The following is a 26434-nucleotide window of genomic DNA, read 5'->3' on the forward strand; positions in this document are numbered from 1 at the left end:
GCGCCACCCCATTTATTAATATTTGCCTCTGTTCTGTTGAGGGTCCTTTAGGATTTGCTGTGTCCAGTTTATTTCTCTTGGCATCTGGAAATTGTTTTACTATGAGTTTTCTGTCTACCTGGGATTGAATGAGGGATGCTATCTGCCTCTGATGCCAGGAAATCTGAGGCAATGTAGTATTCTGAGTTCATAAGCACTAATAAGTACTTTTAATGATTTTTATGCCTACGAACAATGTTCAGGAAACAAAGAAATTAAAAGGCGGAGATGTCCAGATGACAAATTACAGGTCAGGTCAGTTTATGGGGAAGAGTCTGAATGTGACTCAGCTGACTAAGCCTACCTGCTAATTAGAAAAGCAAAGTGGTGTGTTTACTATCAGTTACATTGCTGTGACTGGAAGATGGTGGACTCGTATACTTTCTTCCTTCTATTATTTCCCCCCAAACGTTAGCGGGGAGAAGTCCTAGTCACATGGACTAAATGCTCTTGAATTCTTCATGTGTTTATTTGGATGGGAGAACATGGAGGACCAACTTCCCTACCGTTTTGGTTGGGGAAATCAGAAGACAAAGCTGGGCTCCATTGCATTATTTGAGACTATTGATGAGTTCCAGGAAGACTTCACACCAAGGCAAAGTGTTTTCAACAGAATCCAGAGGCTCTGTTTCCGGCAGCGGGAGCAACTTCCTGGGGAGACCTTTATGAGTTTTGCCTCTGCACTGTGGGATTTGGCATCAGGCTGTGATTTTGGGCCTCTGCAGGATGAGCTGGTGCTTGACCAGCTGATCGAGAAAGCAGAAGACTGGCGAATTAGGGAGACCCTATTTTTGCAAATAGATTCTCTAACTCTGGCGAAGGCTGTGGAGCTGGGGTCACAAATGGAGGCGGCATTTAAAACAGCACCCAATAAGATAACAGCGGCAATAGAGCTATGGGAGCGTCAAATCATTGACAATAAGAATGGGGAAAAGAAGGGCTATAAGAGTTATGGATCTTTGTACCAAAGGAAAGAAAAAGTGATGCCTTCACATGGAACTAAATGCCATCTGGGCAGAAAGAAAACTCACAATTTCCAGCATTGCCACAGTGTGAAGCTATCTAAGGTTCCAGGCAAGATGGTATGTTCTGAAATGCATCAATGATGCACTTGTGTGTTCTATTATCATGTTTTACCACAGAGAAAAGCATGTAAAATAAATTTGATAAAACTCAAAGAATTTACAAAGCAAGAGATTACCAGCAGCTTTATCATTCTAGAGTTGTGTAATAGTTTGGCTAAGGATTTTTGCTCTTTCAAATTTGCTATCAACCCTTTTAAAAATGTTGTCTTATAGATTCATTGTGTTTGCGATTTCACAGACTTTAATTGATCACTGATGGATGAGTTATTTTATTTTCAGAGCTTTGTTATCAACATTTTAGCTGAGGACTATACACAAAGCAATCCTTCCTGTTTTACATTATTCAGATAAATTGATCATATAATTTTAAGATCTGCAGGAAGAGGAACATCCAATAATTTATTTATTCATCATATAATTTGTTTCCAGAATTTTGTGGTAAATGGGCAAATCCACTCCCCTCTCAACATCTGCTTTTTAAAAAGCTAATCTTGTTGATCCTCAGTTCTTCTAACATTTGAACTTGTTTTAAGATTTGTTTCCTAATGTATTTTGTTTATAAAAGATAACTTATAGGATGAGATAATGGTACTAGTGGGAAGTGTGCTTGGGTCCTGCTTGCTGGCGTCCTATGGGCATGTGTTTGGCCACTGCGAGAACAGGATGTTGGACTCGATGGGTCACGGGCCTGACACACTAGGGTCTTCTTCTGTTCTTCAGTGTGAGATGATTATATGAACAGAAATGATGCTACCAGAATTGGGGAACCTGTGGTCCACCAGATGTTGCTGGACTCCCAAGTATCATCAGTTTCAGCTAGCATGACCATTGGTCAGGGATGATGGAAGGTGTAGTCTAACAATTTTTGGAGGCCCACAGGTTTCCTATCCTCTTCCTGATCAGTCACAGAACTTGTGTTGTCAGCTCTTGACATGGAGTTAGCAATAGTACTTTATGTAGTTGTGTACCATGAAGATACTTGGTACATACAGCTTCTCCTGTCACTTCAGTGATTCTTCTACCTATGAAAGGCAACAAACCCCCTAGCATTTCTAGGAAAAAATGTCAAAGAAAGTGATGAAAAGCCAAAAGATGTGAAATTTTACTTTAGCTCTTCAGAATGTATCTGATTAGAGGCACAACTTTTAAGAAAATTTCAGTTCCTGAGCTTTGCTTACTGTTGTATTGGAAATCAAACTGCACTACAAACTTGTCAACTTCCTGCTTAGTTCAATGCATGTAGGGTTATAGCAGGCATAGGCAAACTCGCCCTCCAGATGTTTTGGGACTACAACTCCCATCATCCCTAGCTAACAGGACCAGTGGTCAGGAATGATTATAGATTTAGACATTTCCATTAGAAGTTACTTTTCAGTATGCTGCTTTGACAACAGTATTTCTTGTTGCACTATGGCTATCCTATTTCTCATCTTTTTTCCTCCCTGCAAGAGCTGATTTTTCCTTTCCTTGAAAGTGTGAGTGCCGGATACGTGGCATGAATCTAGTTGATCGATATATGATGTACAGCAGTGTTTGGTTATTTTTGCCCCCCACCCACTAATTCCTGTCAAATAAAAACTGGGCTGTTGATTGTGTGACAGTCTTTGGAACCTCCTGCCCTACGAGATGATGCTGAAGTCTGGAATTTGTGGAGGCTGCATGACTGAATCACTTACACCTACTCCTTGCTTGCATTGAGAAAGTCAAGACTGCAAACAAGCCAGTAGCTGAGGAAGAAACTGCTTTTCTCGGTACATCATTCATGTGGAAGGATCATCAAATGCAGGCGTGACCAGACAGGTTCTTCTTGTATATCGTCCTGCTCTGGGTGGCCTTGCTAAAAAGTCAAATGCTGCCCATCTCATGTGATTTTGTTAGTGTGTTCTTTCAATGACTGATATGAAGAGGGGACTGCTGTCATGGGTTGTGTGCTTTCTCCTCGGTGTTTGTGTATTTGTGGCCTCAATGCTGCCAGAGGCTACCATTTCCCTTTCCAATTGGTCGTTCTTCAACAGTGACTGAAGCAGATGGAGGCGAAGAAACTCTTGGTGGCTGCTTAGGTACTGCTTTATGCCCCCCATCACTTCTGAGTTACAGAACATCCCAGTTTCCAAGGCAACTGCCAACTTCTTCCTCCTTGAAACAAATCTTCAGAGTGGTAGTAGTGGAAAAGCCAAGAGAGCGGGAAAAGGAGATTGTAAAATCCTTAATCCTTATCAGGTCCAAATCCTGTGAGGGCTTCTGTAAGTGCTGCACAGAAGCAAAGTTTCAATAAAGCGTGGCTTCTTTTTCCACTTCAGCACTGAAGGGAAAATGCTGCACCCAATGACACTCTTCTTTCTTGGTGCTTATTAAAGGAACAGATGCCCTCTTGGGGCTGACACACATGTTTGGCGCACTTTCACTGGTGTTTCCTCCAAAGGAACATGTATACCAGTTTTTCCATAGTATGTGCTCACTTCCTGCTCCCAGAGTTTTGGGAGACATTCATCTCTCTTCCTTCTTTGCATAGGTCCCATCTGTAACACTGGTGTAAACATGACAAAGACATTTCTTACTGTGTGCTGAGCGATGAATGTTCAGTGGTTCATCAGCTAGATTAAGTGATTTTTCACCATACCACTTATAAAGATAAAAAAAGAAATGTTTGCTGTAAAATAAGGAAATTCACAGAAACATCCAAACCAAGTGATACCAGCTTACTATGTGGAATGTGATTTGTTTTGTTCTTGTTCGTGTTTTTATTGTGTATTTTGTATTTTTATCTTGTATTTTTATGCTATGAATTGCCCTGAGACCTATGGATGAAGGGCTGTGTACAAATTTAATAAATAATGAAAGTGGGTTCTGCATTTCCTATGGGCCAAGGAGGTCCAGAGACTACAGTGCAAGATGTTATCCTTAAAGAGAGCCCTTGCATTGCTAGGCATATATTCCACTGAGGTGAGGGTAGTGGGGAAGGATGGGCGTAGCCAGGATTTTTTTGCGGGGGGCAGGACTTTGTTAGGGAGGTCAGGACTTTGGGGGGGGTAGAACTGATGTGATTGGTCAGTTAAGTATTTCTATTGTTTTACTTTAGGGGGGCAGCTGCCTCCCCTTGGCTAGGCCCATGGGAAGGAAACAAAACTATGGTAGTGATGGACCACGATAGCCTGACCACCACCATGTGCAGGCTGGATTATTGCAATGTGTTCTACTTAGGACCGCTCTTGAGGTTTGGAAGCTGTAGCTGTTGCAAAATGCTGTGGCTCGACTGCTCACTGAGGCAGAATATCACCAACATGCAACTCCACTGTTGAAAGAATTTCACTGGCTGCTAATTAGCTACCAGACTAAATTCAGAGTGCTGTTTTTTTTTTAAATATATAATGCCTTATGCAACCTGGGATCACTTACATAGCCAATCACTCGCTGTTCTCTGTAGATGAGGTCCTCCTGCAGATATCATTTTATCGGGAGGTCCATTCCACACAATGAAGGAACTGGGCCTCTAGTGTTGTGGCAGCTACACTTTAGAATTCTCTCTCCTTAGACCGGCACAGTCTCTTATTGGAAGCAGGAAGCATAAAATCGCTTCAACTCTTTTGCATTTTTGCACTGATGGCATGTTGACCCACATTGTGTTTATTCAAATGTTAATGCTTTTGTGCTCTCAGAGAGAATCACTCCTAACATTTGAGTACTAGAAATGTCACACCCGTAGGAGAAGTCCCAAGAGGCTATGTTTTTCTGTAGCATGAAATGATGGCTAGCAATAAGTAATGCACATTTTTATGAACTTGTCTGCTTGTAGGAATAGGAAAACATATGTTCATTCCATAATTCAAATTGAGTTCCCACATTTTAGGAACCATCAGACAAGTTAAAATATATTTCTTTTAATACATACAAGATCATCTGTGTTCACTAGTTTAAAAGCATATCCAATATTAGTAGACCCTTTGAAATCAGTGGAATTAAGTGAAGACTATTGATTTCACTTGGTCTACACTGAATATTGTTAAGATTGGATATCACCAAAAGAATTTGCACTGGGGATAAAATGCATATTTATAGTGTACACTGCCTAGAGAGTGTAAAAATATTAAGTGGTTTAGAAATGCTTTTACATACCAGGAAAGCTGCTAATGTAGTGGTTTGACTTCACCCCCAGAGGCGCACTCTATTGGTTTCTTGAGACAGACAGATACCAACAACCCAGAAAGCACTTTATATATTAAAGTAAGAATTTGAAGGCATTTTAATTTAGCTGTGCCATTGTGCATTTAAATCTGATACAATTTGAATAGTGCTACAGTGGGAGACAGGAGCTGCATTATGCCCTATCCTAAGCAGCAGAGACACCCCCTCCCCCGCATTTTCATCTGCAGCTATGAGAGGTAGAAACTTGCTTTAACATTTAGAGTCTGGGCAAGATTATGTGTTATTCTGGAAATATGAAAGACTAATCTTTCAATGTCCGAAGAGAATGTATGGCCTGGGGAGAATTCCAATGGTCAGATAGGGGGCCAAATTTGGACCCCAGGCCTGAAGTTACCCAGCCACATCATACAAGATTACCTCTTCATATCATCCAAATACAAATCAAAGTCTGTGGATTAGTAGTTCTCTCCATAATAACCATTTTGTTGTGGGGTTCCATCTTTGATAGATTCTTTTCTCTTTCTTTTCAGGCCCCAGAGCCAGTAGAAAATTGCACAAGTGAAGGAGAGTTTGAAGAAGACCGGAGTTCTTCGGTCCCAAGTACGTTAGAGTTGGAGATTCGTGGATCAGGCCAAGAAACTGATGAAGACTATTTTGAGACCCAGTCACATCAGAGTGAATCACTGTCAGACATCAAGACAGAGCCTTATGAAAGTGCATCAGACTCGGAGTCTTTTGCCAGTGATGTAACAAGAGAAACCAGCCTGAGTTCATTCTGCCTTTCTGCAGAACTAGAGGAACCATGGCAGAAGTATGCTGAAGGAAAAGTAGAAAAAGCTCCCTCCAAGGCTGAGTGTGCAAGACATCTGGGATGCATGCATAAGGAAGCAGGGGAACTGCCTTCACCTTTGCACATAGCAGCTGGCAAAGGTGAATTGGAAGTACAGGCAATAGTCTCAAAAACAGAAGAGATCAATGGAAATGAGAAAGTGTTACCTTACAGTATTACCTGCACAGGGTTTAACATTAGTAAAGAGGTCCTTGCGTCACAGACAGAGGCTTCATTGGTAGTGGAGGCAAAATCTGTTGACAGAGAGCCACGCCTGCATATCTGCTCAAAAAATCTAGCTGAAGGTGCTGTTGGCAAAGGCAATAAAAATACAGGACGATCAGTGTTTGCTTGTCACAGAGCAAACTCTGAAACCTCATTGACTTCCTTTGAGACTGAACATCCTCCTGCCCACTCAGAAGCTGTTTCAAGATGCAGTCTGCCGAATATTCACTTAGAAACAAACAGAACTTGTAAGAGAAACTGTGAATCATCCAAAGTTAGGTGTAAACGGGAGTATATACTGAACACCAAGAGCAATAGGAAGAATGGTATTGAGAGTCAGAAACCTGTAGATGCACACTTGTGTGACACAAAGCTGAAGGCCACGGGTTTACCATGTATAAAATCTACATTTCTGGTGCCACCCACAAAGCCAGGGATTGTAGAAATGAAATCATGGCACAGTTCACCAGGAAACATAAGTGCCCGAGAGGTCAAGGAACATGCTAATGACTGTATTTGCATGGCTGATAAATTAAGTTGGTCGTGCTCCAGATTACCCCTAGGAATGTCGGATTATGAAAAGGTAAGGGGCAATTTAGAAAGGTTTGGTGACTGCCCACAGAAGTCCTTCAAGATGGAAAAAGAGACAGGTATTGAAAAATCACTTCTTAATACTCATCTAGTCTCAAATAAGAACCAGTTGGCAACAAGATCCCACTGGAATACCAGTAAGAATTTGTATGATAAATCAAATATCTTTGGCCTTTCAACAAAAAGAGCAGATACACTAGAGAATGATTCTTTGACCCTATCCCAGCTGCCATATCACTCAGAGGATCATTCCAGACTGGAAACTTCTTCAGCTTTGGAGTCTCTACCAGCAAATATAAATGCCAAAATAGTTCTAAGAAAAGATCAGTTCAAATCTGAGGGTGAGATAGAAATTAACACGTTTCTTCAGAATCCTAGCTCTGAATCTGACAGCCGTGATGCTATAGCCCAAGAGAATTATCTGGGTGGCTATAGCATGGCAGATAAGTATGGCAATACTTACGACATCCACGCTTCCACTGTTAGCACAGAGGTGAACATGGAGAGAAAATGCCTTGAAACGCAAAACACTGAGGCCTTTCTAGGGGCAGCTGAGATAAGGAACGATTCAGAATTTGGATTAGGTTGGGGAATGTTTGATGGGATTCTGACATTAAGTGGAAAAAAGGTCATGGGGCAACAAGAGGAAACAGTGCTTCAAAACATGAGCAGGGTGTCTGATGCCTTAAAATGTCCTTCCATTCAGGAGAGAACAAATGTGCACCTCACAAGAATAGAAAAGAAGGATTTTTATTGTGGTGGTGAAGATGTCTCTGCTTTCGAAATAACACCAACACCACATCACATTTGCCAGGAAGAAAAATTGGAGAATCTTTCAGAGTTAAAACCTCTCTTGATTAAATCTCTTGATCAAAAAGGACTACTGTCAAATAAGATGGATGGTGAGACCTATGTGGATGAATTAACCACTGAGACATTGAAACATGAGAACTCAGCCTCTTCTCTCATCACCTTGGTGGACACCACAAAACCACAGAAGACTCCAAATGCACAACCCTGTTGTCGAAATGAAATTCTGCCTGTACATGCTATATCAGGCAGTGAAGATGAGTTCCCTGTTAGCATCTCCACCCAAGAAGGTGAGGAGGAAGCAGAAGCAATGGGTCTTGATTTATCTTCAGTGCCTGCCCCTGAAATTAATACAAGAGCTAGTCTTGAGAACAATTCTCCTAGGACTAATTTAAATATGGAAAGTACTGTACAAAACTGGAAAGAAGAGGGGTATTCAAATAGTTTGTTCTTAGAACCACTTGCCACTAATACTGAGATACTGCTAATCAAGCCCTCCCGAGTGAAATGTGACTCTGTCTTAGAATCGGTCCAAGCAGTAAACCTACAGTTTGAACCAGGAGGCTATACAGTGGCAGATGAATCTGTGACCAAAAATAGACAGCGAGACACTTGTGTTATCACTGCAGGAACACAGGAAATAAATAGCAATAGTAACCTGTGCCAGAATGTCATTGCTGGTGATAAGTCCCTAGGACATAATGTCCATAGTAAGCAAATTATTGAAAAGGAAGGCACCAAACATTGTGATACAGCACGTGGAAAAACAGGCTTTTGTGAAGGTTCTCCAAGCACAGGACTGAACAGGAGCTTTTCTGCTGAGGAGCCAAAGTGCATTAGCAGATACAGTCAATGGAATCCAAGCACAGATATCTGTGACACTAATGTGAGAATGGACAGCCAAGATAATACCACCACAGGCCTAGATAATAACAGCATAGAAAGCACAAACAGTGAGGAGTTAAATGAGAACCTATTTAACTTCCTGGGTAGCAACAGCAGTTTCTACAAGGCAGTTCAGAGAAACAATAAGGCTGGGGCCACAGAGAAATCTTCCAAGCAGTCTAAATTTTTAGCCTTTTCAAAAATGGCATCCTTCAGGAAATCTAAACTAATGTCTGCTGAAAATCAAGATAGTGTCAAGGCCAAGACAGAAACATTGGATGGAGATAAAGGGGATGAGATAGAAGATGACTTGAAGTATATTCAAAGCAGTTCACCCAGCTCTGCTTTCCAAAGCAAGGAACGTTGCCTTGCAGAATATTTGGACGACGATGACTTATTTTATGAGAAACCTGCTGGACTCTTCAACAGAATGAGCCTGAGAAAGGCTTCTGGCTCTGGCCGGATACTCTTGGAAGGTATGGGCACAAGTTCTTCTCCCATAATGACAAGAAGAAAGCACTCTGAAGGGAAAGTTTTAGGTTCTGTTGAGAATAATGACAATGAGTCTGTGGAGTATCCTGAACTCAAGAAATCCTCATCTGAGAATGACTTTAAAAGAAACAAAAACATGGAGAGTAAAAGATTCAGGAGTCGGCTGGCCTTGGCCCACAGATCCTTCTCAAGTTTTTTTGAATCTAAATCTCTGGAGAAGGAAAATGCTGAACAGAGTCCAAAGTTTTCAGTGAAAAATGAAAAGGAAAAAGCCAAGTTGCACCAAACAACTTGGAAAGCATTTCTGAAAAGTAAGGAGACAGATGGCCAAAAGCGGTTTGCCTTAAATAGTCCTCTTCCAACACAGCAGAGTTCTTGTTCTAGCAGGATCCCTGGCAGCTTTCCTAGAAGACCATCCAATGAAAATCAGGAAGATTGCAATGGACAAGAGTTTATGCAATCAAGTGTGTCTAATGGCTCATCTGTAGATGGTGGACATTCTGATTCCTCTGGGAGTGGTGATTTTCTATCTATGGATACCAAGAGGAGGAATCATGAACTGAATATAAAATGTCTGCATAGCCTAGATTGCAATGGGAAAGAGGAAACGATGAGCAGTGATGGAGATACATCTTTTGAAGAATTCTGGCTGAAATCTCCAATTAGTCCGATTGACCTGCAGTCATCATTTTCTCACTTCACTCCCTCTTGCCCCCAGTTGTCAATGTATGAACGTAAAGATATGCCATGTAGACCCATGAGTCCCAAGCCACAGAGTCCTCGAACTGGTTCTCAACGCAAGGGTTTCCATTACCCTGGAAGATTAAGTTCCACTTCAATGATATCTCTTGGAAACATCTCGGTGATTGATGGCAACTTGGAAGCACCTGAGAGGCCAAAGACATTGAAGCCTAGACCTAGTTTCTTGCAATCTATGCATTCGTTGGATAATGATTATCTGAGAGAGGACAGTGGGATAAGCAGCCAGTCACAAATCAGCTTGGACACAACTTCTTCAGTGAGTGATATCATCAGAGATGAAGTGAGTTGCTTTGTGGTGGTGATGATGTGGTTTAGTTTTGAGAGTTTGGAGTGTGGCATCATTGTTATTTATTTTTATTTCTTTCTAAAAACCATTTCCATTCCAAACAAAGCCCATTTCCATATGCTAAGCAGTGAAATGGAATATAGAATGTCACAGTGAATCTATGAGTGCATATGCAGGGACATATGGCATCAGAACTAATTATCTGTATAACTTTTCCAGAACTACATGAAGAACTACATGCATGTATAACTTTTCCAGAACTACAACCAGGCCATTCTGCATACTGGTCTAAACCAGAGAAGTTAAGTGGCTAACCAATTGAGTCCACGTGTATGTAGTCATCATGAGACTGGTTTTAAATCAGATTCCCCAAACATTATGCCAGAAGAGGTGCCCATGTAAACCACAGACAAAGGGACAGACTTCATTTTAAATATATCTTGTTTGATTTGAAATTATGGTGGCTGACATCACCATTGTCTTTCAGTGGGATGTGAAAGGTTTCCCTGCCGGCAACATACCCTGACCTGATAGACAGATCTGTCCATGTAGCCCAGAACCCTTTACTTTGATTGACAGCAGCACTCCAATGTCTCAGATGATAGATGATAACTTTCAAGTTATCTTTTACCTGATCATTTTTAACTTGAGATACCAAGGATTGAACCTGGGACCTTTTGACATGCAAAGCATGTCATCCGAGCTATGGTCCTTTCTTCAAGGTTCATTTTCTTGCAGAGATATAGACTGCATGCGCATCACACATTTAAAGTACCCCTCCCAAAGAATCCTGGGAACTGTTAAGGTTGCTGGTAATTGTAGCTTTGTGAGGGATGGACTACAGTTCCCAGGATTAAAGTGTATGCTTTAAATGTACTTGAAATGTATGGTGTCTACTCGGCTTCAGTCTCATGGGTCTGCCAATGTTTGTGCCACATTGTTAGTGCAGTAGCAGATGTAGTGCAGTGCAGTCCCATAGCTCAGCCTTAGGATAAAGAAACACTAAAAGGAAAGTGATGGGCCAGCCACCTTTACTAAAATAAAACAAATAACCAAACCCACAAATTATATTTAAAACAACCATTTTTTTTTTGCTTCAAGGAATGATTGCTGCAGAGACTCACTGTGCTGGGATCATGATGGCAATTTTTATATTTCTATTATTATTACTATTATTATTATTATTAGTAGTAGTAGTAGTAGTAGTAGTATACTATCCATCATCCGAAGATCACAGGCTTGTTCACAACATAAAAATACAAAATGAGAACACAAAATGTGTAATTAAACAAAAACAAAAAACCCAGTAATCCCCCCCTCCCACAGACACATTTAAAAGGCCATAGACTGTGAATCAGCCAAAAGCCTGGTTGAAGAGAAACATTTTCATCTGACGCCTATATATATGTAATGAATGCTCCAGGTGAAGTATCTGGGGAGATCATAGTAGAGTGTTTTTCCGTAGTGCCAACTTAACATAGGTTCCTGTGGAAAAATCACAAGGAGTAGAAAAATACATCTGGCTTGCACGTGTGAACACAGTCTTTGTCTCAGACAATGGTGTGATCAGAGGGAGATGCTTCAGCATTCCTGGAGGAGGAAGGATTCTAAAAAAAAAAAAAGATTGGCAGAAATTGAATTGCACCAGTCAAGTGTATGGAAACAAAAATCTGAAAGTTCCTGGAGGAAGGAAGCGTATTCATTTCACTGTGCCCTCTGGGGGCAATTTTTTGTACTGCAAGATATTCATGCTTGGATTTAAAGTTAGAACTGTGCCTGGGTGGTCATGTGTCCTCCTGTAAATAGGGCAGTTCTTTATTTGAAGGAACCTTAAGATGAAAGAGCAGCACCCAGACAGCAAACTGAGCCGTTATCTTGTCACATTTTGTCGCAGTCTTCCCCATTACGATGAGACGTGTTGTTGTTTTTATTCCTATTTAAATTATAGGAATTATTTCAAGATGTGTTGTCCTCTTTTATGGGTGATGCATTCCCTCTGATTTGCAGATGTGTATCTGGCACTTTCATATGGCACTGACCAACCCCAGCCCTGCACCAGGTGGTGGCTTCATGCACCTTCTGACAATACCCTGGGACTAGCAGTGCTAGTGGGACTTGCCAGGGTCTTTGGACTCTGACAGCTACTTGAGGTTCTGACAACATGACTGTGATTCTTCCCTCAGTGTGCATGAGAATATGATTATTGACACTACGTGTTTATGCAGACCAGTGCACAATTGAGTTTCATTTAGCTCGAGTTGTCCACATTTAAAACATCTGGGTATCATTAGAAGCTCCACTAGGTTGTGTTTATAAGGCACAGATGTTATTACTTTGAAGAGGGACAAATGTAACATGACATTCCAGATTCAACATGATTGCTTTATAGTCAGCTGCCCAGCATAGTCAAAAGACAAAGAAACAACATTTTTGTTTTGTTTTCACCTGTTACTTATAAAACAGGAGAATATCCAACAAAGTCAAATCCCACCAGAAAAGAGACCAGGTGAGAAATGGGGTCTCCATTGCAGAAAGAGGTCTACTCAGATGCCACTATCTCCACCCTCACTCTCAAACATAGAGAGCAAGGCCTGGATACTTCCCTTCCATATTCAGGAGGGGAAAGCCAAAGAACATGCCCAGAGGAAGAGACACAGACCCCTATACAAGCGTTTCAGCTTTGATGACACATGGATGGAAAGGAATCGGAAGAGGAAGCTTGTTAAAGAGGCACAGTCAGACAGAGAGATTGAATCAAGTAACCTCCCAGAGGATCATTTAAAAGTAAGGAACCAAAAATAATATTGTTTCGTCTCTCTGGCTGCATCTCTCTACTGTTGTCTTCTCTCTTCAGGCTGTTCCTCTAATCAGTTCTGCTGCTTTCTTTACTTCTAACAGCATGTGGCAGTCACTTGTGCATTGAGACTCCTCAACACAATGGCTTATCTTTCATTTCTTATATCATGATTTGTTCACTAGTGATGGGGAGAGTAGGTTGAAGAGTTTACAGTTCTTAAAAAAAAATCAAAACTATTGATGAAAGCTATCAGATACAGCTTTATTCCCCTTGGGTTAATACAGGGTGCCATTGTTTTCCTTTCAGATCCATCATACTGAGTCTTAGGGTGCTTCCAGGCAGGAATTTATTATGGAATTTGTGCTACTTGTTCATGCAAAATCTTGGCATTGTTTACATGGCACTGTCATTATCGAGATGCTCTTTTTTCTTTGTTTAATCACAGCATAGATGCATTCGGTCAAGCTCCACCCACTGGAAAGCCCACATCAGTGAACGATCTGTTTATCAATCCTTCACCTTGGAAGCACCCATATTGTGCAGCTGATACATACAAAGTTCCTTATGCTCTTTATAATAACATTTCTTTGCTTTAGAATCTTTGCTTTGCTCTTCCTCTCCCTTTTTCTGTCTAACCGGGTCTGAAAACAACATTGACAGTACAATACAGTGGTACCTCAGGTTACATACGCTTCAGGTTACATACGCTTCAGGTTACAGACTCTGCTAACCCAGAAATAGTGCTTCAGGTTAAGAACTTTGCTTCAGGATGAGAACAGAAATCGTGCTCTAGCAGCGCGGTGGCAGCAGGAGGCCGCATTAGCTAAAGTGGTCTTCAGGTTAAGAACAGTTTCAGGTTAAGAACGGACCTCTGGAACGAATTAAGTACTTAACCCGAGGTACCACTGTATGTATTTTTTAAAAATAGGTAAATGCTTTTTCGGAGTCCCAGCTAAGTGTGTCCTTAATTACCCATTACTACCTTTCTCTTTAGGTTAAAATGAGACCATTCATTACTTCACCTGTGGCCTTTGAAGCCCTTCCTCTCAAGTTGCACCTTTATTCCCAGAGCACACCTACAGGATTAGACTGCGTGGGCTTGAGGCGGCGCATCTCATTTCCCGGTATGAGTACTGTTTAAATTGGCACCTGATTTCTGACCAGCACATTATATTTATATTATATTGGTTCATTTTGAAATGGTTTGCCTATGCCATCTCCACCCTGTACTATTTTGTTTGTACTAGATATGGGTGTTACACCAGAGGTGGGGAGCCTGTGAGCCTCCTGTTGGTGCTGGAGTACAGTTTCCATAATCCCTGGCTATTGGCCATTAGAGAGTCCAACATTAGAGAGTCTGGAGGGCCACAGATTCCCCATGTCGTGTCAAGCTTTCATATGTAATTCTCAGCTTCTTTGAAATATTACTGTTGGCATTTCACTGCTTCACTTGAGGAAGTGAAGTGACTTCCTTAGTCACTTTGGGGTGCTTCCCTTCTATATAAGAGATATGTGATGAAATATTTTAGTGGAGATGGGTTATGTGTTCAATTTACATCTCTTTGGCAAGAGTTGTCAGAGAAGCTATAAGCCTGATTTCGAAGCTTTGTTAGAAAATGAAAGAGAGCCCTAGGTGGCCCTAGATGAGAATTTTGCTAAAGTGATGACTTATACTGAATTATCTATGTGCATTTTCAAGGTTTCTGGGTTCTGCCCCTTCCAGAGCATTTGAGAGAGGTGACATTACAAAATGTCTCCTCCTGCAGTGGTGGCTTTTCCTGGGTATGGAAGGAAAGCAATTTGTTGCCAACTCTTTATTCCGTAAAGAAAATCCACACATGTATGGCACAACTAGACAGATACCAGGAGTACATCATAAATTAGTTAGAGTTGGGGGAGAAAGACATGTTATTCCTAGACTTGAAAAGAACACTTAGGGAAGTTTGTCAGAAAATTAGTTTCTCTGGATGCCTCACCTGAATATCCCAAACTGTTAGAATTCCTTTCTTAAATCAAAGGTATTAAGGTATTGCCTTGATACGCCCTGCCCTGCTAGTCTTTTTCACAGAAGTCTTATGGGGAGACACAATACATTAATTAGGGTCACACCAAGTGCTCCCTCTCAGAATTGTTGCACAGTGAAAATGGAGCTTTGAAGGGGCACACACAACCCTTTGAAAACCTCCTAAAATCCAGTTTCTATACAGTTCACAATCCTTTTTTAAAATGAAAATTTCTTAACTGCTGTTCATCAATGTGGTGTACAAAAAGTGTGACTAGGATTAATTCAGCAAACATATATAAATATATTTTAGAACCAGCAAATAACCATAACAAAGCACAACAAGACAAAGTGAAAAATGAAGAACAGCATAGAGTACAATCCCAATATCATCTAAGGACGGCATTCCAAAGTCAGGGTACCACCAGAGAAAAGGCCCTGTCCTTTGTGTCAACATAATGCCCCTACTAAAGAGGCCATTTTGAGCAGGCTAGTATGGGGAAATGGGACGCGGGTGGCGCTGTGGGTTAAACCACAGAGCCTAGGACTTGCCTAGGTCGGCGGTTCAAATCCCCGCAACGGGGTGAACTCCCGTTGCTCGGTCCGTGCTCCTGCCAACCTAGCAGTTCGAAAGCACGTCAAAGTGCAAGTAGATAAATAGGTACCGCTCCGGAGGGAAGGTAAGCAGCGTTTCCATGTGCTGCTCTGGTTCACCAGAAGTGGCTTAGTCCTGCTGGCCACATGACCCGGAAGCTGTATGCCGGCTCCCTTGGCCAATAAAGCAAGATGAGCGCTGCAACCCCAGAGTCTGTCACGACTGGACCTAATGGCCAGGGGTCCCTTTGGGTATCTGTGTCCTAAGCTGTTTAGGTCATTAAAGGTAAACACCAGCATTGTAAATTGATTTCAAAAGTGGATAGGCAGCCAGTGTTGATCTTCCAAAATAAGGTACGCATCAGAATTCTAGCAGCTGAGTTCTGCTCTAACTGAACCTTCCAGTTTCTCTTTTAAGGGCAGCTCCACGTACCCATGTGTACTCTAGCCAGGATATTACCAGGACAGGAATCATCATGAGTAGATCGTTCTGACTGCACAGTATAGCACAGTGACTCAAAACTCTTGTTTCTCCTCTGCTCTGCTGTCCTAGTGCTGGGGTGGCGGTACTGACAGCAGAGAGAATAGGATTTTGCCTTCCCTGTGTGATCCCAGACAATAAGGATTGTGTAAGGAATACAGTGATATTACAGATCCGCTAAGCCAATCTGATTTAGATAGGTGGCCATCTTATTGCGGGTAAATAAAGTGAAGGTTTTCTCTAGGTTTAAATTGGTGTGGGAAGTTAATGTTCTCATTGCTGAGGCAACCAAGTTGCACATGAGCTTGGTTGCCTTGGCAATGGGAGAATATTCCCTCTCCCCAGCAAACATCTTTATGCCATTTGGACCCTTCCAAATACACCAACATTTTTAAATGTCCTGCTTTCAGCTCTGTTCTATTTATGCAATTACTATTATCCTTAGATATACACTTCCATTGTCAAAAGACCTCAAATGCTATGCAGCATAAATAATAGCAAGCAAAAGAACAGAATGTGTGTTTTGATGATCCCCATTGGAAACTAGAATGCAATGAAATGTATTAAGCATCTTTTTCAACAGACAAAAATATAATGAACTATAATGAATGAAAGCCAGTGTGGTGTAGTGGTTAGTGCATCAGACTAGGAGCTGGAAGACCAGTGTTCGAATCCCCACTAAGACATGCTCACTGGGTGACCTTGGGCCAGTCATGTCTGTTCAGCCCAACCTACTTCACAGGGTTGTTGTGGGGATTAAGTGAGGAGAGGGAGAACCATGTACACCGCCTTGAGCTCCTTAGAGAAAAGATAGGGTATAGATGCAATCAATCAATATTGGAAGAACAAGAGGCCAGAAATCCACTTCTTAATTCCTCCAGCTCAAGGGTGTTTTCTTATCTCACTCTCAGTGACCTACTATTTGAACTTTACCATACAAAATGACTTCAGTTGGTAGTGAAAATTCTCAGTCTTTCATTATCTGTGATACTGTTGATGATCTACCCTTTGCCCACTTATTCCTCAAAAAAACAGGAGGCTTTCTAAGTTCCTTAAAAGTTTCTTAGGAACACATGGGAAACTAATGGGATTGCTGAGTTAGCTGTAGCCCTATTTCTGCCTTTTCTCCAGCTCTACCACAGAACTGATTACAGTTGTTTCAACTCTGTTAACCTTTCGTCTGAAGTTCTTTAGAAGAGAAAGAATTAAACTATTTTAATAGAGTTGAAGTATATATGGAGATTGACCAATAGGTGGTGCCCCAGGTTTTAGAACGCTCTAGATGTTATCCTGGAAAGGGATGCTATTAAATGTAGTGGTAACTTTTGGATTACACAGAATATTTTGAAACTGAATATTGTGACCTTAGCTAGAACCTTTGGAATTATTCACAAGCTTCAGGACACTGGAACAAAACACAGCAACTTAGCCCAACATGCCCAAGAATGGCACGTACAGTAATGGAAACTGAACAGCATAAAATGACAGGCGTTATGAACTTTTTAAAAAATGCTTTGGGAGTTAAGTATTCTCTCACTGTACTACTCAAGCAGGAGAAGTGCTCATGTTGCCCTTAAAGAGGAGAAGTAGAGAACAAGAAATGCTGTTTTCTCATCTCACAACAACGTCCTGCAGTTTTTCAATTTTTAAAAGATATTGTTCTTTGAGTGGCTGTTTATCTCTCCTCCCCCTCTCTAGTGCTCTAGTGCATATAGGGCTAGAGGATGGCTGAACATTTAGCTGAGAGGCAGAGGGCTTGGTGGATGAAGTCTTTGAGGACATTATAGCTGTGTCCCACTCCCATGGTGATAGCTCCCCTACATCGCTCTGAGAAAGAGGGAAACAATCCCTTAGAAGGGACCCAGTTTTGGAGGATGAGCCAGCTGTCCTCTTGTGAGAGTACATCTCTGGAGGGTGGGGGGATCCTGGTAGTGTATGATTTGATTATTAGGATAGTTGGGTATGTCATAAGTGTACAGATCACAGGGTGAATTACCTGCCTGTTGCAAGGGTTGTAGATGTCTCCTGCTGTCTAGCTAGTCTGGGAGATAGGAAAATGTCAGTAGTCACTTGTGGTGCATGCTGGCACCAATAACATGGGAGAAAGTAGTCATGAGGTCCTAGAAGCAAAATTTAGGTAGCTATGTAGGATACTGAAAGCCAGGACCTGCAAGGTAGCTTTCTCTGAAATGCTGCTGGTCCACATGCAGGGGCAGCTAGATGGGGCAGCTTTGTAGTCTCAGTGCATGGATGAGATGATGATGTAGGGAGAGGGTTTAGATTTGTTAGGCACTGTGGAACATTCAGGGACAAGCTAGGCCTGCACAAAAGGGTCAGGCTCCACTTGAACCTAGATGGAATCAGGCTGTTGGCACTTAAAATGAAAAAGGTGGCTGAGCAACTTTTGAGGGGCAGGGGGAGCAGATAGGTGCTGAGGAGGATTCGGTTCGGAACAAATCTCTCTGGGAGAAATATGATAAAATTGGTGAAAATTTAAATAGGGGAGGCATAGATCTAGGCATTGTGAGTGCAGGGGCACGGGATAACAATTCGGAGAGGCCAAAGCACCACAGGTCAAAACACAAATGTGAAAGACACCTGAAGAGAGAGACTGTATTACAAATGTTTATATGCTAATGTGCCAAGCTGAGTGAACTGGAGTTCTTGGTCTTAGAGGGCGCCATTGATTTAAGGGACATAATAAACACCTGATTGGATGGAGAGAACTAGTGGGGCGCAGTTATATCTGGGGGGAAACTGTATAGAAGGAACAGTGAATGACTGGTGGTGGTGTTGCTCTGTACATCAAAGTTGAACTGTTTGATGAACACTTAGGTGTCAAAAGGAGCTAGCAAGGTTATAAAAGATGCCAGAGGAAGTATTTTTGAAATTCTAACATGCTGTCTCATACTATAAGTTGAAGGGAGATCAGTTGATCCTTTTGAGTATTGTATAAATAACAGCTGCACACACTCTTATGTTTCAAACATGCCCATATAATTTATCTATTGTATTTATTTCAAATAATTTATATCTTGTTCTAACCAAAAACACTCAGAGCAGCTAGCAATAAATATACCATCTCATCAAAAACAACACACTAAATCAACACTAAAGCCCCAAGCATAAAACAACAATAGCAGAACATAGAAAAATACACAAAAATAACCGCACTACTTTCATTTCAAGAAAATGGTTTCAAAACAGTACAAGAAATACTACAGGCAAAATGCTGAATTGATGGGGCGAACTAATCACCAGATGGGGTCTATCAATGTCGACAAGGCGTGGGGCCATGATGCATTAGTCTCCAAGAATCTCAGAGGGAAGGCACTCATCCTTGAAGAGGTCAAGAAAGTTCTTTTCTCAGCAATAAATTACCTCCGCTCCCATTGACTGAATCACTAGCATTTGAGAAACTTTGCAGGAGAAACGGAGGGAATCTCTGTCAGTGCGCTGTAATATAACATCATCATGTGACCAAGTCATGGAAGAGTGCACCAATGATTGCTGAAGCTCTGCAAATGAAAGTGTCAATTTTTGATGACTGAAAAGAGACGTTGGGCATAGGAAGTCTGGCTGGCAGTTGGTGGATTTGCAAACTAGCTTTCTTCGCTGATATAACATGGTACATTTGTGGCCTTACGGCAAAGTTGCAAGCTGAAGGAAAGCTGATATGTGATTAGCTCAGCAGTAGAAAAGTTCACAAAATGAAACTGCAACCTTTTCAAAAGAAGGTAATTCAAAGTAACTTGTTTCATTTCCTGTCCTTCTTAATTCTTCTAATGTCAGAATGAAGGACATGGGAGGGCCGTATTCCACTGTGCAAAATTGCTTCATCTTCAGCAGCTGTTTTCTGAGATGATCCAGGTCTCAGAATGGTTCCTCTGGAGGTACATCTTTAAAAAAATCTGTAGCTTATGTGGAATCTGTATCAAATTACCATTAATTGAAACTATTAGTATGCAGTCAAGGAAAACATATCTAAATCTAGTATTTTAAATACCCTAAAATACTAACATTTAAAAAATGACAGCCCCATTTGACTTAGATTACTAGAAGCAACTTCTGACAGTGCAATTGGTTTCAGATCCTGGCTTGTTCCAATTCTAATAACCACAGAGTCCCATATCAGGGTCCTAATGGAAGGACTCTACTTAATTAACCCAGTAAGTTGTCAATCATGGCATGTAAGTATAAAGGAGAGAAAAGATAGTGTGAAGACAGAGAGTGATAATCAACTAACCTGTCCTGTTAGGATTTTTACTTGCACACAGAACGGCAAACTAACACTATTTCTGCCTTGTCAGGATGCTTGCATCAAGTCCACCTCTGATGAAAAAGAACTTACTGATGATACTGAACCCTAATCTCCAGTTGAAATAGCATGGGATACGAGATTGAACTTTTAGCATTACAGTGGTAGCTCGGGTTACATACGCTTCAGGTTACATACGCTTCAGGTTACAGACTCTGCTAACCCAGAAATAGTACCTCGGGTTAAGAACTTTGCTTCAGGATGAGAACAGAAATTGTGCTCCGGTGGTGCGGTAGCAGCAGGAGGCCCCATTAGCTAAAGTGGTGCTTCAGGTTAAGAACAGTTTCACATTAAGAACGGACCTCCAAAATGAATTAAGTTCTTAACCTTAGGTACCACTGTACACACACCTTTTGTGACCTATGCTTCAGGAGTGACTGGAGCCACTGCAAGTTAGTGCCATCTTGGGAATGGGAAAGGGTAAGAACACCACTGAGATGTTCAGGAGGCTAATCAACAGGATCACATTCACCCTTCATCTCCCAGGCTAGATAATTTACCAGGATACCAAAGACATTTTCAGTGCCAAACCTGGGATGGAAGCTGTTAAGTCGTGGGTTGACATAGCAGCCGGCACAGCGATTTCTTCAAGTAGCTCTTTATTCTGGTAAGCTGGAATAGAACTGAGTGCGAACAGCTCAGCCGGCCTGTATTTATAGGCAGCCGGCTGTCAACATTGTAACCACAACAGCCCAGAGTTCCCGCCTAAAATAACTGGCGCGGACCTGAGTGAAAACTATCTACAGACCTGAGTGAAAACTATATACAGTATCCCCCTGTTGGCCCAGGGTGAAACTACACTACATAACACCCCTCCCCACCGAGATAAGGCATTAGTTACAATCGTAATGGTTTCCTTATATACAGCACTACGCGTAATGGTTCAATTAGGCACAAAAGCATATCGGTTACATTTCCCATACTTAGACCAACAGTGATACCTGTCCAACAACATAGTCCTTTAAATAAGTTGGGCGCTTGGAAACTCTGCCAGACCGCCGGGGACTGGTAGCCAAGTCCGGAGGGCCACACAGTTCTCGCTGAGGCTGTGGTGCGACCCTAGGTGGCGTTGGAACCAACTCCCCTGGATCCGCTGCTGTGGGTGGAGCCTCCGCAAGTGGAGTGGTCTGAGTCTGTTCTGAAACGGCTTGGTTCGGCTCCACGCTGGCAGTTTGCGAGGGAGGTGTAGGTGGGGCCTCGCCATCTGTACGTGTCTCTTCTGGAGCCGCAAGCGCAGTTGGGGGCACCTCGGTAGTGTCCAAGTCCCCAACCCTGCGCCTAAGCTGGTCTATGTGCCGTCGCCACAAGCGTCCGTCTTCGAGTGCCACCTGGTACGAGCGAGGTCCAGTGACTCCCACTACTGTGGCTGGCACCCAAGGGATGTCCCCCACATAGTTCCGGGCAAAGACCTGGTTTCCTGGGACAAATGACCGTGGTGCGTTGGCACAGCCTGGGGGTTCAGCCACGGCAAAGTCTGGGTGTAGCCGGTCGAGCGGTGACCTGAGGCGGCGGCCCATAAGCAGTTCAGCAGGACTCCTCCCTGTGGCCGCATGAGGGGTGATGTGTTGCACGAACAAGTATTCGGCGACCCGCTCATGCCAGTCTCCCCGGTCCAGGCGCGCCAGTGCCTCTTTTGTCGAGCGCACCATTCTTTCCGCTTGCCCGTTGCTGGATGGATGAAAGGGTGCCGTTAGGGCATGGCGGATGCCCAGTCCCAAAAGATACCGCTCAAACGTGCCTGACGTGAACTGCGGTCCGTTGTCAGAGACAAGGACATCAGGACACCCATGCGTTGCAAACAGGCCTCGCAGCACCCGGATGACAGCTTCGGTAGTGGTGGAGGGCATCAGGGCGACCTCAAGCCATTTGGAATAGGCGTCCACCACTACCATAAAGGTCCGGCCGTGAAAGGGGCCAGCCAGATCGATGTGCACCCTCGACCAGGGTGTCTTTGGCGTCTCCCAGGTGTGTCCCTTAGCTGCCGGTGGTGCAGGCCTCGACTCCTGGCACGCTTGACAGGCGGACACCCAGGCAGTGATGGCATCGTCCATATTAGGCCACCAGACGTAACACCGAGCCAACGCCTTCATTTTGACAATTCCCGGGTGGCCAACGTGCAGAGCCTCCAGGACGCGCTGACGGAGTCCCTGGGGAATCACGACGCGGTCTCCCCACAGCAGGCAGCCGCGATGAGCTGAGAGTTCATGTTGTCTGGTTGCGAAGGGCTGGAACTCCGATGCAAAAGGCCCTTGTGGCCACCCCCTCCACACCCAGTTGAGCACCCGGCTGATGGTGCGATCCTGGGCAGATGCGGAGGCCACAGTGGCAGCCGATACAGGCGCTGCCGGAAGATCCTCAATCAGAAGGAGCGATGAAGCTGGAGCCGGGTCTTCCACAAATGCTGGAAGAGGGCAACGGCTGAGGGCGTCGGCATGGCCCATCGATTTCCCCGGGCGATGGATGAGCCGGTAGTGGTAGGCAGCCAGGAAAACAGTCCATCGCAGCATGCGTGGTGAGAGGACCGGTGGAGTTGGACGATCACCGGCGAGGAGGCCCAGGAGTGGCTTGTGGTCAGTGATGAGGTCAAAAGTCCTGCCATAGAGGTATTCATGGAACCTCTTCACTCCAGCCACAAGTGCCAATGCCTCCTTGTCGAGCTGGCTGTAATTCCGTTCCGTCGGAGATAGTGTCCTGGAAAAGTAGGCGAGCGGTGCTTCTCTTCCATCTGGAAAACGGTGACTAAGGACAGCACCGATGCCAAAAGGTGAGGCGTCGCAGGCAAGGACCAGCGGCCTGGATTCACTGTACTGTACCAGCACACTGTCTGAAGAAAGGAGAGCCTTGACCGCGTTGAAGGCCGCCGTCTCCCGATGACCCCAGGCCCAAGGCGTCTTAGTGCTAAGGAGTCGGTGAAGAGGCTCAGCCACTGTGGCTTTGTGGGGCAGGAACATGTTATAAAAGTTCAGCAGCCCCAGGAATGCCTGCAACTCCGTTTTGTTCTTTGGGGTGGGGGCCTGCTGGATAGCACGGATCTTGGATGTGGTTGGATGAAGACCGGAGGCATCGATAAGATAGCCCAGGAACTCTACCTGTGGAACGGCGATCTGGCACTTCTCCCTCTTTACCTTGAGCCCGGCCTCCTGGAACCTGGTCAGCACGGCACGGAGGCGCTCGAACAGCTGCTGGTGTGAGTCTGCAGACACCAAGACGTCATCAAAATATGGTACCACGCCCGGAAGCCCTTGCAGGAGACGCTCCATAAGGCTTTGGAAGATGCCAGGAGCCACACTCACCCCGAACTGCAACCGGCGGCAACGGAATGCCCCCCGGTGGGTGACGATCGTCTGGGCTTCAGCAGTGGCGTCATCGACTGGCAGTTGTTGATAGGCTTGGGCAAGGTCCAGCTTAGCGAAGACCTTACCCTCACCCAGGGAATGCAGCAGGTGTTGGACAACAGGAACCGGATAAGCGTGCTGCTGAAGTGCCTTGTTGATCGTGCACTTGTAGTCAGCGCAGATTCTCACCGACCCATCTGGCTTGACAGGCGTGACGATGGGGGTTTCCCACTTTGCGTGGTCAACCGGCTCCAAAACTCCTTGGGCGATCAGTTTGTCCAGTTGTTCGTCCACCTTAGCCTTGAGAGCAAAGGGAACCCGGCGTGGCTTTAGCTTGATGGGGGCGACTTGTGGATCAAGGCTAAAGGAGATGGGCGTACCTGTATATTGGCCCAAGGTGCCGTCAAAAACCTCGGCAAAGTCTTTGACCAGACCCTCAGTCTCTGCGTTAGAGATGCAGTTGATGCCGGTGACTTCCAGGCCGAGGGCATCAAACCAGTCTAGCCCTAGGAGGCTTGGCCGCTGACCTTCGACCACCACCAACCGGAGCAGGCCCGAAAAATTCTTGAAGGCGATCCGGAACCGGCCAACGCCTACCACGGGAATGTCGTTTCCCTGGTAGTCTCTCAGGTGTACGCGGTGAGAGTCGAGTTGCCTTTTGGACACTCTGGGTACCAGTCTTTTGATGGTGCTCCATGACACGATGGACAGGGCAGACCCGGTGTCGATCTCCATGTCACATGGAGCTCCTTCAATGAGCACCGTGACGTTCAGCTTGCGTCGCATAGGCGAGTCGGTTTGGCCAATCGTGGTTCCAGACGGGCAGCGGCAGTTGGTGAGAGCGAAACAACTTTCCTTGGCAGACTGGAGTGAAGACTTGGACTTGCGAGTCGATGAAGGGGGGGTGTCAGACGGAGCCGATCGGCAGACCTTAGCGATGTGGCCCCTTCTGGAACACTTCCTACAGATGGCGTCTCTGAATCGACACTTGGCACGGGAATGGTTGCCTCCGCAGCCAGCACATTCCGGTTGGCCCTTGGACTTCTGTTGGAACTTCCTGCGCTCCCGCTTTGTCTGGTGCACGTCATCGTCTTCACTGGAGGATGCCTCCTCACTGCTGGCCTCTTCATGATGCACCGGAACTGGCTCCCTAGCAAGACGCGGGCTGCTGGACTTGCGGATCTCCTGGGCGGAGCGTTCAGCAGCTTCTGAGGCCACAGCCTCCTCAATGGCTTTCTGTAGCGTGAGGTCTGGCTTGGCTAGGAGACGCCGTTGCAGATGGATGTCCCGGACCCTGCAGACGATTCGATCCATCAGGGCATCGTCTAAGTCTCGGAACTCACAGTGCATTGCAGCCTGTCGCAGGGCGGTGGTGTAGTTGTTGATTGACTCCCCCTCTGCCTGGTTCCGGTGGTAGAACGCATGGCGGGCAGCAATCTTGGACAGCTTTGGTGCGTAGTGGTTGCGGAGCCTCTCTTGGATCGTGTCCCATGGTGTTGCCTGGACTGCTTCAGGCGCAACCAACGCTCGGGCCGTCTCAAACACCTCAGGCCCACAGAGGCTGAGGAATAGGCCCCGCTTCCGATCCTTTGATACTGCTGTCAGCTCGTTGGCTTGGAGGTAGCAGTCGAACCGAGCGAGGTAGGAGTCCCATGATTCAGAGGCTGGCGCAAATGGCGGTAGAGGCACAAGTGAAGCCATGATTCCGATGCCGGCGTGAAGGGCGATGGATGGAACACAGTGCTCTAGCCAGAACAGTCAGCTCTGAATTGGTTCTGCCCAGTGATTTCGCTCAGTGATTTCGCTCTGTGATTCAGCTCAGTGATTCAGCTCAGTTCAGAGGCTGGCTGCATCTGGCTGTGCTCTGATGTCCATCGATCCCATCCTCGTCGCCAGTGTTAAGTCGTGGGTTGACATAGCAGCCGGCACAGCGATTTCTTCAAGTAGCTCTTTATTCTGGTAAGCTGGAATAGAACTGAGTGCGAACAGCTCAGCCGGCCTGTATTTATAGGCAGCCGGCTGTCAACATTGTAACCACAACAGCCCAGAGTTCCCGCCTAAAATAACTGGCGCGGACCTGAGTGAAAACTATATACAGTATCCCCCTGTTGGCCCAGGGTGAAACTACACTACATAACAGAAGCCACATTAGAAAGAATCGAGATAATCTGTATGCATTCACATCTACACAGAATCCAGTTTATAAACACCAACTTTGAGATGACTTTACAGGCATGCACATGCTTTCTCTCACACACATTTGCTCTCTCACACCTGTGCCCTGATCTGCTTTCTGCCCCAGCTATTTTCCTCTCTCTCTCTCCCTAGTTCTCCTCTTCATCCAGTTGTTTGGTTTGCTGCTGTCAATTCACCTTAGCCAACTACATTCCATGCCCTAGCTTCTTCCTGAGCTCTGATTCAGCTCTCTCAGTGCCTGGCTCTTGCTAGTGCCATGTTTGTCAGCCACTGCAGATTCTCAAGAAAATGGCCCGTTTTGTTTCCCCACTATTCCTATTGTATGCTACAAGAAAACTGAATTATACACTTTCATTCCTTCAAGCTGCACCCCCCCCACCCAAAAAAGGGGAAGGTTGCCTATGTCAAAGCATCCCCCACAGGCAACACTATTGAAACAGCAGCACAGTCTTTGCAGCAAATGTCACATTTTTGCTTTTCTAATCATTTTGAAGAAAAATGTATCTGTGGGAAGTGACATAGAATCTAGGTCTCGCAGGTTAATATGAAATTTGTTATATATTT

General features: G+C 44.4%; 2 protein-coding genes across 9 annotated transcripts in view; both read left to right on the top strand.

The window, feature by feature from the left end:
* The window catches only part of KLHL6 (kelch like family member 6), a 118258-nt gene extending 104462 nt beyond the window's left edge, over window positions 1-13796 (top strand). The window contains exon 10 of the transcript XR_014526816.1: window positions 13615-13796. The gene's annotated coding sequence lies outside the window, so the exon portion shown is untranslated. The remainder of the gene's footprint in view (window positions 1-13614) is intronic.
* ARHGEF4 (Rho guanine nucleotide exchange factor 4) overlaps window positions 1-26434 on the top strand; it is a 156600-nt gene that overhangs the window by 45082 nt on the left and 85084 nt on the right. For 5 of the 8 annotated variants that reach the window (XR_014526815.1, XM_083505747.1, XM_083505748.1 and 2 more), the window contains 3 exons: window positions 5798-10141; window positions 12611-12931; window positions 13939-14068. Coding sequence is in view for 7 of the 8 variants with exons in the window: in XM_083505747.1 (XP_083361873.1) it covers window positions 5798-10141; window positions 12611-12931; window positions 13939-14068 (4795 nt within the window). In the remaining variant the exon portion in view is untranslated. Of the gene's footprint in view, window positions 1-412; window positions 1122-5797; window positions 10142-12610; window positions 12932-13938; window positions 14069-26434 lie in introns of those variants that run through there. The other 3 variants (XM_083505745.1, XM_083505746.1, XM_083505750.1) reach the window with 3 other exon arrangements.

Source organism: Podarcis liolepis, assembly GCF_965112155.1.
Source record: "Podarcis liolepis genome assembly, chromosome: 5".
In the NCBI taxonomy this organism is placed as follows: domain Eukaryota; kingdom Metazoa; phylum Chordata; class Lepidosauria; order Squamata; family Lacertidae; genus Podarcis; species Podarcis liolepis.